This window comes from Nerophis ophidion, linkage group LG06 (genome assembly GCF_033978795.1).
Source record: "Nerophis ophidion isolate RoL-2023_Sa linkage group LG06, RoL_Noph_v1.0, whole genome shotgun sequence".
Lineage (NCBI taxonomy): Eukaryota > Metazoa > Chordata > Actinopteri > Syngnathiformes > Syngnathidae > Nerophis > Nerophis ophidion.
Genome location: NC_084616.1, coordinates 7,327,711 through 7,340,639, shown reverse-complemented (window position 1 = coordinate 7,340,639; position 12,929 = coordinate 7,327,711). Strand labels below are relative to the sequence as shown.

The window sequence follows — 12,929 nt, the reverse complement described above, 5'->3', positions numbered from 1 at the left end:
CTCGTGATGACCGCTTAAAAGCAGGAAGCACCAGCGTGACTACACAATACAGAGAAGGTAGGTACTGTGCGGGTAAAGATATGTTGACTGGGTGATAGAAAGAGGCACCGGTTTGACACCAGGATACAGAGAAGGTAGGTAATGTGCAGGTAAAGATATGTTGACTGGGTGAAAGAAGGAGGCACCAGTTTGACACCAGGATACAGAGAAGGTAGGTAACGTGCAGGTAAAGATATGTTGACTGGGTGAAAGAAGGAGGCACCAGTTTGACACCAGGATACAGAGAAGGTAGGTAACGTGCAGGTAAAGATATGTTGACTGGGTGAAAGAAGGAGGCACCAGTTTGACACCAGGATACAGAGAAGGTAGGTAACGTGCAGGTAAAGATATGTTGACTGGGTGAAAGAAGGAGGCACCAGTTTGACTCCAGGATACAGAGAAGGTAGGTAATGTGCAGGTAAAGATATGTTGACTGGGTGAAAGAAGGAGGCACCAGTTTAACACCAGGATACAGAGAAGGTAGGTAATGTGCAGGTAAAGATATGTTGACTGGGTGAAAGAAGGAGGCACCAGTTTGACTCCAGGATACAGAGAAGGTAGGTAATGTGCAGGTAAAGATATGTTGACCGGGTGAAAGAAGGGGGCACCAGTTTGACACCAGGATACAGAGAAGGTAGGTAATGTGCAGGTAAAGATATGTTGACTGGGTGAAAGAAGGAGGCACCAGTTTGACACCAGGATACAGAGAAGGTAGGTAACGTGCAGGTAAAGATATGTTGACTGGGTGAAAGAAGGAGGCACCAGTTTAACACCAGGATACAGAGAAGGTAGGTAAAGATATGTTGACTGGGTGAAAGAAGGAGGCACCAGTTTGACACCAGGATACAGAGAAGGTAGGTCATGTGCAGGTAAAGATATGTTGTTTGGGTAAAAGCAGGAAACACCAGTAAAAGTCGGTCCTGTCCATCGCTGCTTGCAGCTTTAATTAATGACATTATTATTGCACTAAAGATGTCTTGGTGCGTGCATGGATGGTGTCTTCTGCTCGCCATCAAGTAGTGACACAAGTCCTTCACTTCCTGCAATCTTTGTCTTTATTGTCATTCTCCAATACAGCACTTTACTTCTTTTTACACTTGTGTGACAGGAATGTTGACGTTTGCGTGTCCATTTATTAAAAGTGTGTATGATGGTTCCAGACTATTTTACAGTTGTACATGGTTTTGTAATGAGAACTTGAGTTAAAATGTTCAACTTAAGATAGACATTAGCACTGTGTTCTAATTCTTTGTTATTTTTTGTCAGTTTTTGGTGACAAGAGGCCATGAGCTAACTCATAACATCATCTGTTCCTTCTGACACGCTCAAGTTGTCCAACTTGTCTTTGTTTCAATTGAAATGTGCCACAGTTGAAAAAATGGAAAAATGGAAGGAAACTAAATAGAATCACACACACACACACACACACACACACACACACACACACACACACACACACACACACACACACACTCAGCTGAAACAATCCATGCTGGCTTTGGCTCGTTCCATCTCGTGGAGAAAGTTATAAAACTGAGGTAGTGTCAGCTCTGTAGAAAAGAAAAACATACATTTAAATCCATTAAAGCATTAATATAAATATATAATATTTTTATATTCATTTTCTTTCTTATTTTAAATGTTATATGTGTGCATGTGTATATATATATATATATACACACATATATATTTAAATATGCATATATATTTATATACCTAAATATACACAGATATATATATGTGTATATATGTAAATAGAAAGATTTAAATATATCATATAAAATAAGTATATATATATATATATATATATATATATATATATATATACATACATATATAAATATGTATATATATTTATATACCTAAATATACACAGATATCTGTATGTATGTAAATATGTATATAGAAAGATTTAAATATATAAATATATCATATAAAATAAGTATACATATATATGTACATATATACATTCATACATATGTATATATATATATGCATTCATACACATTTATGTATATTTAAATGTGTATCTATATATATTTATATACCTAAATATACACAGATATATGTATATATATATGTAAATATGTATATATAAATATTTTTAATAAATATATAATATAAAATAAGGATATATATATATATATATACATACATACATATATACACAAATATATGTATATACATATATACCTATATATACATATATGCACATATATACATTCATAAATATATATATATATACTGTACATACAAACATACATATACATACATACACATATACACACACACACATGTATATATACATATATACAGTACATATAAACATATATGCAGTACAGGCCAAAATCTTGGACACAATTTCTCATTTCAATGCCTTGTTTTAATGTCCATGATTATTGACATTGTAGATAATCACATCCAAACTGTGACACCTGCGAAGTGAAAAGCATCTCAGGTGACTACCTCTTGAAGCTCATGGAGAGAATGCCAAGAGTGTGCAAAGCAGTCATCGGAGCAAAGGGTGGCTATTTTGAAGGAACCAGAATACAAAGCATGTTTTCACTTTTTTTGTTAAGTACATAACTCCACGTTCATAGTTTTGATGTGACTATCTACAATGTAAATAGTCATGAACATAAAGAGAAGACATTGAATGAGGAGAAGGTACTTTTGGCCTGTACTGTATATATGTGTAGATATTCCTGTATCTCACAATATAACACACAATGCATACATTCACACTCAACATTACCCACATGTTCTCTACTTTTCAAATGTCCTTATAGTCAGATTATATTTTCAAATATAATATTACCCACAATGCACACCCACCACACAACTGCACTTTTTAAATAACGCTGACCATACTTTACAATCCTTAAGATAGACCAGAACACATATGTCTTTTTTTTTTTTCATTTTAACTCATAAAAAAACCTAAATAAAAGTCAGCTAACACTTGAGCCAATTGGAGCTCCTCTATTTGCATCCATAAAAGCAACAAAAACCGCAAATTATCATTAGTTAGAGAGAGCTGAGTAGCTTGTGCTGCTATGTTGACATCAGCAGCTCCACTGAGACATAAAGCACTGCCTTCACCTGCACACTAGAAGGATGTGTACACAAGTTGCTACTCAAGAAATACAGGAAAAGACTGTAATTCTTCTTCAAAAGCAGAAAATATCAACATCCCATCAACACAGTGAGAGCAGACTTTGTACAGTAAGTGTTGACTTTATTATGTTTGTTGTCTCTCATGAAGTCTGTTGTTGTTGTTGTTGTTGATGGAAAAGCCAAGGTTTTGATTAATCTAATGTCATATACTTCCAATGAGTACAAAGGGGTCAATATAATGATGTGTACTTACAGTGTGTATACAACACATACAATATAATGATGTGTACTTACAGTGTGTATACAACACATACAATATAATGATGTGTACTTACAGTGTGTATACAACACATACAATATAATGTGTACTTACAGTGTGTATACAACACATACAATATAATGTGTACTTACAGTGTGTATACAACACACACAATATAATGATGTGTACTTAGAGTGTGTATACAACACATACAGTATATAATGATGTGTACTTAGTGTGTATACAACACATATAATGATGTGTACTTACAGTGTGTATACAACACATATAATGATGTGTACTTACAGTGTGTATACAACACATTAAATTATGTGTACTTACAGTGTGTATACAACACATACAGTATATAATGATGTGTACTTACAGTGTGTATACAACACATATAATGATGTGTACTTACAGTGTGTATACAACACATATAATGATGTGTACTTACAGTGTGTATACAACACATATAATGATGTGTACTTACGGTGTGTATACAACACATATAATGATGTGTACTTACAGTGTGTATACAACACATATAATGATGTGTACTTAGTGTGTATACAACACATATAATGATGTGTACTTACAGCGTGTATACAACACATATAATGATGTGTACTTACAGCGTGTATACAACACATATAATGATGTGTACTTACAGTGTGTATACAACACATATAATGATGTGTACTTACAGTGTGTATACAACACATATAATGATGTGTACTTACAGCGTGTATACAACACATATAATGATGTGTACTTACAGTGTGTATACAACACATATAATGATGTGTACTTACAGTGTGTATACAACACATACAATATAATGACAACACTTTATAAGCAACATTGACTTACTTCCATTGACGCCATTATTAGCTGACTTTTATTTACGAACTAGAATGCATAAAAAAAGAAAAACATAGGTGTTCTTGTGTCACATAAGGATTGTGAATGATGTAGCACAGAATGTATGTAATGAACACGTATACATACATGTACATCTCCAGTAGGAAGGCCACTCACCCATGTAGATGTTCTCTGTGGAGCTCCCCTTGCGGACCACCAGTTTCAGCTGGAAGCAGCAGACATGTGTTCAACATGTTGTACACTGACTACTCTAAATAATCCTAGTCCCTCCACCAGATGGATCACAATTCTCGCTCAAATCAGTTTTTTGTTTGTGAGGATAGACGTTTGCTTGTCGACTCAAGTCAAAATTAAGGACATTTTTGAAGAATACACATGCAGAAATCACCGTCCCAATTACAACAGCAGTGAAGTTGTCAGGTTGTGTAAATGCTAAATAAAAAGAGAATACAACAAATCCTTTTCAACTTATATTCAATTGAATAGACTGCAAAGACAAGATATTTACTGTTCACAATGACAAACTTTCTTAGTTTTTGCAAATATTAGCTCATTTGGAATTAGATGGCTGCAACATGTTTCAAAAAAGCTGGCACAAGTGGCAAAAAAGAGTGAGAAGGTTGAGGAACGCTCATCAAAGACTTATTTGGAACATGCCACAGGTGAACAGGCTAATTGGGAACAGGTGGGTGCCACGATTGGCTATAAAAGCAGCTTCCATGAAATGCTCACTCTTTCACAAACAAGGACGGGGCGAGGGTCACCACTTTGTCAACAAATGCCTGAGCAAATTGTTGAAGAACAACATTTCTCAAGCAGCTATTGCAAGGAATTTAGGGATTTCACCATCTACACTCCGTAATACCATCAAAAGGTTCAGAGAATGTGGAGAAATCACTGCACGTAAGCCATGATATTACACACCTTGGATCCCTGCATCAAAAAGTGACATCAGTGTGTAAAGGATATAACCACATGGGCTAAGGAACACTTCAGAAAACCACTGTCAGTAACTACAGTTGGTCGCTAAATCCGTGAGTGCAAGTTAAAATTCTACACAGTCACAGCCATTTATCAACAACACCCAGAAACGCTTCACTGGGCCCGAGCTCATCTAAGATGGACTGATGCAAAGTGGAAAAGTGTTCTGTGGTCTGAGGAGTCCACGTTTCAAATTGTTTTTGGAAACTGTGGACCAAAGAGGAAAAGAACCGTGGGGACTGTTCTAGAGTGAAAAAAAATACTGAAAAAGTTAATCAAACACATATTTGGAACATAGCACAGGTGAACAGGCTAATTGGGAACAGGTGGGTGCCATGATTGGCTATAAAAGCAGCTTCCATGAAATGCTCACTCATTCACAAACAAGGACGGGGCGAGGGTCACCACTTTGTCAACAAATGCCTGAGCAAATTGTTGAAGAACAACAATTCTCAAGCAGCTATTGCAAGGAATTTAGGGATTTCACCATCTACGCTCCGTAATATCGTCAAAAGTTTCAGACAATCTGGAGAAATCACTGCATGTAAGCCATGATATTACACACCTTGGATCCCTGCATCAAAAAGTGACATCAGTGTGTAAAGGATATAACCACATAGGCTAAGGGACACTTCAGAAAACCACTGTCAGTAAGTACAGTTGGTCGCTAAATCCGTAAGTGCAAGTTAAAATTCTACACAGCCACAGCCATTTATCAACAACACCCAGAAACGCTTCACTGGGCCCGAGCTCATCTAAGATGGACTGATGCAAAGTGGAAAAGTGTTCTGTGGTCTGAGGAGTCCACATTTCAAATTGTTTTTGGAAACTGTGGACCAAAGAGGAAAAGAACAATGGGGATTGTTCTAGGGTGAAAGTGTTCTAGGCAGCATGTGTGATGGTATGGGGGTGTATTAGTGATTGTTTTAGGGTGAAAGTGTTCTAGGCAGCATGTGTGATGGTATGGGGGTGTATTAGTGATTGTTCTAGGGTGAAAGTGTTGTAGGCAGCATGTGTGATGGTATGGGGGTGTATTAGTGATTGTGCTAGGGTGAAAGTGTTCTAGGCAGCATGTGTGATGGTATGGGGGTGTATTAGTGATTGTTCTAGGGTGAACGTGTTGTAGGCAGCATGTGTGATGGTATGGGGGTGTATTAGTGATTGTTGTAGGGTGAAAGTGTTCTAGGCAGCATGTGTGATGGTATGGGGGTGTATTAGTGATTGTACTAGGGTGAAAGTGTTGTAGGCAGCATGTGTGATGGTATGGGGGTGTATTAGTGATTGTTCTAGGGTGAAAGTGTTCTAGGCAGCATGTGTGATGGTATGGGGGTGTATTAGTGATTGTTCTAGGGTGAACGTGTTGTAGGCAGCATGTGTGATGGTATGGGGGTGTATTAGTGATTGTGCTAGGGTGAAAGTGTTCTAGGCAGCATGTGTGATGGTATGGGGGTGTATTAGTGATTGTTCTAGGGTGAAAGTGTTCTAGGCAGCATGTGTGATGGTATGGGGGTGTATTAGTGATTGTTCTAGGGTGAAAGTGTTCTAGTCAGCATGTGTGATGGTATGGGGGTGTATTAGTGATTGTGCTAGGGTGAAAGTGTTCTAGGCAGCATGTGTGATGGTATGGGGGTGTATTAGTGATTGTTCTAGGGTGAAAGTGTCCTAGGCAGCATGTGTGATGGTATGGGGGTGTATTAGTGATTGTTGTAGGGTGAAAGTGTTCTAGGCAGCATGTGTGATGGTATGGGGGTGTATTAGTGATTGTTCTAGGGTGAAAGTGTTGTAGGCAGCATGCGTGATGGTATGGGGGTGTATTAGTGATTGTTGAAGGGTGAAAGTGTTCTAGGCAGCATGTGTGATGGTATGGGGGTGTATTAGTGATTGTTCTAGGGTGAAAGTGTTGTAGGCAGCATGCGTGATGGTATGGGGGTGTATTAGTGATTGTTGAAGGGTGAAAGTGTTCTAGGCAGCATGTGTGATGGTATGGGGGTGTATTAGTGATTGTTCTAGGGTGAAAGTGTTGTAGGCAGCATGTGTGATGGTATGGGGGTGTATTAGTGGCCAAGGCATGGCTAACTTACACATTTGTGAAGGCACCATTCATGCTGAAAGGTACATACAGCTTTTGGAGCAACATATGTTGTTATCATGGACGCCCCTGCTTATTTCAGCAAGACAATGCCAAGCCAGGTGTTACAACAGCGTAGCTTCATAGTAAAATAGTGTTGGTACTGTAGTCCAGACATCGAAAATGTGTGAAGGCTAAAATATGAGGCAGGAGACTGTTGAACAACTTAAGCTGTACATCAAGCTCCTCATTTGCCCATGGTTGTCAAAGTTGAGTTTTTGTGTGATTTCTGATCATTTGTGAGAGCACCAAAGGGACTTCTGTGTGCGCACGCTTGTTGGCAGAGCAGCGCATACAGCACAGTTCAGCTCGTCGTTGTTGTTTTGGCTCGTTAATAAAGACACATTTGATTCATACTTCCTTGTTATTTCTGTTTGACGTACAGTAATTTATATCGTCTTCTAAGTGTACAAACCTTTTGTCCAGGCTAGGGAGAAATTTTCTTTACGATACAAACTTTTTCATTCACGAACCCTTTTCAAGAACCAATTCAGTTCTTACATTGACTTGTGGACAGTGCCCCTAGTGGAAGTCTGTGTTACTGCGTGGTACGCATGTCCCCTTTCTCACTCTTATGTGTCTGACGCGAGACTAACAATCAGGTGTTGCAGTCATGTGACTTAAAGGCGGCCCAGGTGTGTGCGTACCTGCAGGAAGATGTTGCTGACCTTGTGGATCTCACTGGAGCCGACAGTCACTGTGACATGTAAAACAACAACTTGTGATCATTTTTAATAGAGCTCTTATGTTTAAACATACAGACTTTTTACACGAAGCATTACATTTGCCAACCTAGAACATTCCCATTTCAATAAGTTGTATTAAAAAGGATGGGGTTTTTTTTACGTTCATTGCACTTTTTTTTTTTTTCCTTTCAAATGCGTGAAATTTTCCAAATAAACCAAACTAAAACTCATCCATGCGGACTGGACACTGGCCGAGAGTGGAGTCGGCTGTCTTGGTTGCTTTGTTGGGTCTGCTCCTGTCTCTGGCCATGCTGCCTCCACCCCAGCGGACGATGGCGTGGAACACCGCAGAGGCCACCACAGTGGATATGTTTATTTGACTTTTTATTCATAGCTGTATGTAGAAGTGTCTGCTTGTATCTGCTGCTTTAATGTCTTTAATGTCCTATGTGTTCTTTGATGTTTGATGTTTCCCTCTTACACACATGTAAGAGGGATGTGTACTATGGCTATGAGTTGTTGTTTTTTTCCCTTGCCCTCAGTCTGCACCCCCTCTCCAGGGCCCAGGCTAACACCGATTTTTTTATTTTATTTTAATCTTCTATTCCCCCCCCCCCTTGTAAACCTATATGTCATCTTTTTTTGTAAGGGGCGCTGGAAGCCGGCAGACCCGTCAGCAATCCTGTTCTGTCTCCCTGTAATGTTTGTCTGATCTTGAATGGGATTGTGCTGAAAATTTTAATTTTCCTGAAGGAACTCTACTGACAGAATAAATAAAGTACTATCTATCTATCTATCTATCTAAAAACAAATGCTGCGATGAGGTGGCGACTTGTCCAGGGTGTACCATGCCTTCCGCCCGATTGTAGTTGAGATAGGCGCCAGCGCCCCCCAAAAAGGGAATACGCGGTAGAAAATGGATGGATAAAACAAATGTGAAAGCATTTTGTTGGCAATAAGAAAGTTACAGCTTGCATTGACTTTCTGGCCACCAGAGGGCGCAAAAGATGAGCAGAAGGCTGCTTTCTTGCCATGAAGTATCTGGACTATGAGCCTTATTGTAGGGAGACTTTCATCAGGTGGGAAAAGTGGGGGAATTTCCAAATAAAGGCCACCTGCTGAGAGGCATCAAAGTGTGTCTCATGCTGCGTTTTAGCAGGACTGTTTAGGATTGAAATAACCCACACATTACTCATTAACACGCACGGCTGAGCTGTCAATTAGCTCGACAACAGCTTAACGGGATCCTAGCTGTATTTCAGCCAATGAACAATGAGACGTAAACAAGTCATTAGCGCACGGGGGTCCAAAGTGCAGCCCGCAGCGCTAAAAATATCATTTAAAAAAAAACAAAAAAAACATGGAATAAAAGAGCATGCAGGTTAAATGTAAGGAGAGAAAGTAGCTAAGTTGACTGTAACAACACAAAAGATCCCATGCAGGTTGTTTTTCCCTTTAAAACTGTCATTGCTCAACAAATAATAGTACATCTAAATCAGGGGTGTCCAAACTTTTTCCACAGAGGGCCGCACATGCGGCGGCCATTTTGATATTTTTCATTTTCAAACCATAACAAAATATATGGATTTTTTTTTTTTTTTTAATCCTTACGTCTCCTGGGGAGCATAGAGGGTCTCACTCACTAAAATGTTCTAAATAAGTCAAATTATTATTTTTATTTTTTATTTAATGCTTACAGTAAATCTCTATATCAACTTGCGGTTGATATAAAGTAAAACAAATAAGGTTTTATGCCTTTTCTGTCAAAGACAACTTTGTTTTTTATGGTAAAACTGAAATATGCAGTATTTAGATGGATAGATAGTACTTTATTGATTCCTTCAGGAGAGTTCCTTCATTCAGCAATTAAAGCCCTCAAAGATCAATAATGCAGGACACCATTGATTTTAATTATTTCATATTTTTGAGTAATCACAGTGAAAAGTAAAATAAAATCCCACTAAATATATTTGAGATCCGAAAGGTTCCCCACTCATAAAGTGATGCATTTTTTATCAGTTTTTTTTTTTACTTTTAACACTTAAATTTCTGTCGATTTTAGGTTTGAACTATTATTTTGTTTGTTTTATGCTCTTTTGTCAAAACTTTGATGTTTTTATATGGCAACCACACAACATATGCAATATTTTTTTCCACCTAAAACATTTTAAAGTGATCATTTTTAAGTAATAATTCATTATAACATATATTTTTTTGTTCTTTTTTTTTTTGGAGCAATGGAAAAAAAAAAGAAAATAATGACAAAAGGGGAAAAAACTGCCTGCATGGCAGCTTTGTGTCAACATTGCCACTTTTTCTCATTAGATTTCACCTCATTCCACTTTTTTCATTGTTTTATTTTATTTTTATTTTAGCAATACTATAAATTTTGCAATTTTTGCAGACTGTGTGCCGGGCCGGTAAACGATTAGCTGCGGGCCGCACTTTGGACACCCCTGATCTAAATCAACGTTGGTATAAATCAGGGGTCGGGAGCCTTTTTGGCTGAGAGAGCCATGAAAGCCAAATATTGCAAAATGTATTTCCGTGAGAGCCATATATTTTTTAACACATGCGTGCATTTTTAAGTAAGACCAACATTTTTAGAGTATAATAAGTCTCTTATTCTTTATAATAAGATTGTTATTATAAAGTTAACCAATTATAAATAAATGATAAATGGGTTGTACTTGTATAGCGCTTTTCTACCTTCAAGGTACTCAAAGCGCTTTGACACTACTTCCACATTCACCCATTCACACACACATTCACACACTGATGGAGGGAGCTGCCATGCAAGGCGCTAACCAGCACCCATCAGGAGCAAGGGTGAAGTGTCTTGCTCAGGACACAACGGACGTGACGAGGTTGGTACTAGGTGGGGATTGAACCAGGGACCCTCGGGTTGCGCACGGCCACTCTCCCACTGCGCCACGCCGTCCCTACAATACCCAGCTAAGGCTACAATACAATACTTCTTACCATTAATGCGACATCTTGGACAAGTGCGATAGAAAACGGGTGGTTGGATTAAAATGCATAAGAATAGTTCATAATTTGAACATTATTTTTAAAAATGTGATTACCAGCGGAATTTTTCATTATTTATCGTGTTAAGCAATGTCAGCTCAGATTTATCTGAGCGCCAGATACAGTCATCAAAAGAGCCACATCTGGCTCTAGAGCCATAGGTTCCCTACCCCTGGTATAAATGATTGAGCTATTCAAGGCTAGGATTATTTCCCATCTAGTATTTCACTCTGAAATATTTACTGGCGAAATCATTGCATATTTTGTGTGTATGCCATAAAAAGACTGAAGTTTCCTATGACAAAAAGGGGAAAAAAGAAAGCATTGAAAGTAAGAAAAGAAGAAAATAATGTATATTTAACACCTTTATGAGTGGGGGGGGGCAAATGGATCTCTGTGACTTTTAGTCCACTGCAGCATCGCGTGGACATCGGGGGCGGTACCTCTGGACTGGCAGACCGGGGTGGTGGTCCCTCTCTTTAAGAAGGGGGACCGGAGGGTGTGTTCCAACTATGGTGGGATCACACTCCTCAGCCTTCCCGGTAAGGTTTATTCAGGTGTACTGGAGAGGAGGCTACGCCGGATAGTCCAACCTCGGATTCAGGAGGAACAGTGTGGTTTTCGTCCTGGTCGTGGAACTGTGGACCAGCTCTATACTCTCGGCAGGGTTCTTGAGGGTGCATGGGAGTTTGCCCAACCAGTCTACATGTGCTTTGTGGACTTGGAGAAGGCATTGGACCGTGTCCCTCGGGAAGTCCTGTGGGGAGTGCTCAGAGAGTATGGGGTATCGGACTGTCTTATTGTGGCGGTCCACTCCCTGTATGATCAGTGCCAGAGCTTGGTCCGCATTGCCGGCAGTAAGTCGGACACGTTTCCAGTGAGGGTTGGACTCCTTTGTCACCGATTCTGTTCATAACTTTTATGGACAGAATTTCTAGGCGCAGTCAAGGCGTTGAGGGGTTCCGGTTTGGTGGCCACGGGATTAGGTCTCTGCTTTTTGCAGATGATGTGGTCCTGATGGCTTCATCTGACCGGGATCTTCAGCTCTCACTGGATCGGTTCGCAGCCGAGTGTGAAGCGACCGGAATGAGAATCAGCACCTCCAAGTCCGAGTCCATGGTTCTCGCGCGGAAAAGGGTGGAGTGCCATCTCCGGGTTGGGGAGGAGACCCTGCCCCAAGTGGAGGAGTTCAAGTACCTAGGAGTCTTGTTCACGAGTGGGGGAAGAGTGGATCGTGAGATCGACAGGCGGATCGGTGCGGCGTCTTCAGTAATGCGGACGTTGTATCGATCCGTTGTGGTGAAGAAGGAGCTGAGCCGGAAGGCAAAGCTCTCAATTTACCGGCCGATCTACGTTCCCATCCTCACCTATGGTCATGAGCTTTGGGTCATGACCGAAAGGATAAGATCACGGGTACAAGCGGCCGAAATGAGTTTGGGTCTCTCCCTTAGAGATAGGGTGAGAAGCTCTGCCATCCGGGAGGAACTCAAAGTAAAGCCGCTGCTCCTTCACATCGAGAGGAGCCAGATGAGGTGGTTCGGGCAACCGGTCAGGATGCCACCCGAACGCCTCTCTAGGGATGTGTTTAGGGCACGTCCAGCTGGTAGGAGGCCACGGGGAAGACCCAGGACACGTTGGGAAGACTATGTCTCCCGGCTGGCCTGGGAACGCCTTGGGATCCCCCGGGAAGAGCTAGACGAAGTGGCTGGAGATAGGGAAGTCCGGGCTTCCCTGCTTAGGCTGCTGCCCCCGCGACCCGACCTCGGATAAGCGGAAGATGATGGATGGATGGATGGACTTTTAG

The 12,929-nt window shown here is 40.1% G+C and overlaps 1 protein-coding gene across 2 annotated transcripts in view; it reads right to left on the bottom strand.

Moving 5' to 3' along the window:
• Nucleotides 1-1,076: 1,076 nt before the first annotated feature.
• commd7 (COMM domain containing 7) overlaps nt 1,077-12,929 on the bottom strand; it is a 15,821-nt gene continuing 3,968 nt past the window's right edge. Inside the window, exons 7-10 of one of the 2 annotated variants that reach the window (XM_061902548.1) lie at nt 8,057-8,106; nt 4,457-4,505; nt 4,289-4,327; nt 1,077-1,589 (exon numbers count right to left, since the gene is read on the bottom strand). In XM_061902548.1, coding sequence (XP_061758532.1) covers nt 4,317-4,327; nt 4,457-4,505; nt 8,057-8,106 — 110 coding nt within the window. In that variant the 3' untranslated portion in view covers nt 1,077-1,589; nt 4,289-4,316. The remainder of the gene's footprint in view (nt 1,590-4,288; nt 4,328-4,456; nt 4,506-8,056; nt 8,107-12,929) is intronic. The other variant, XM_061902547.1, reaches the window with a different exon arrangement.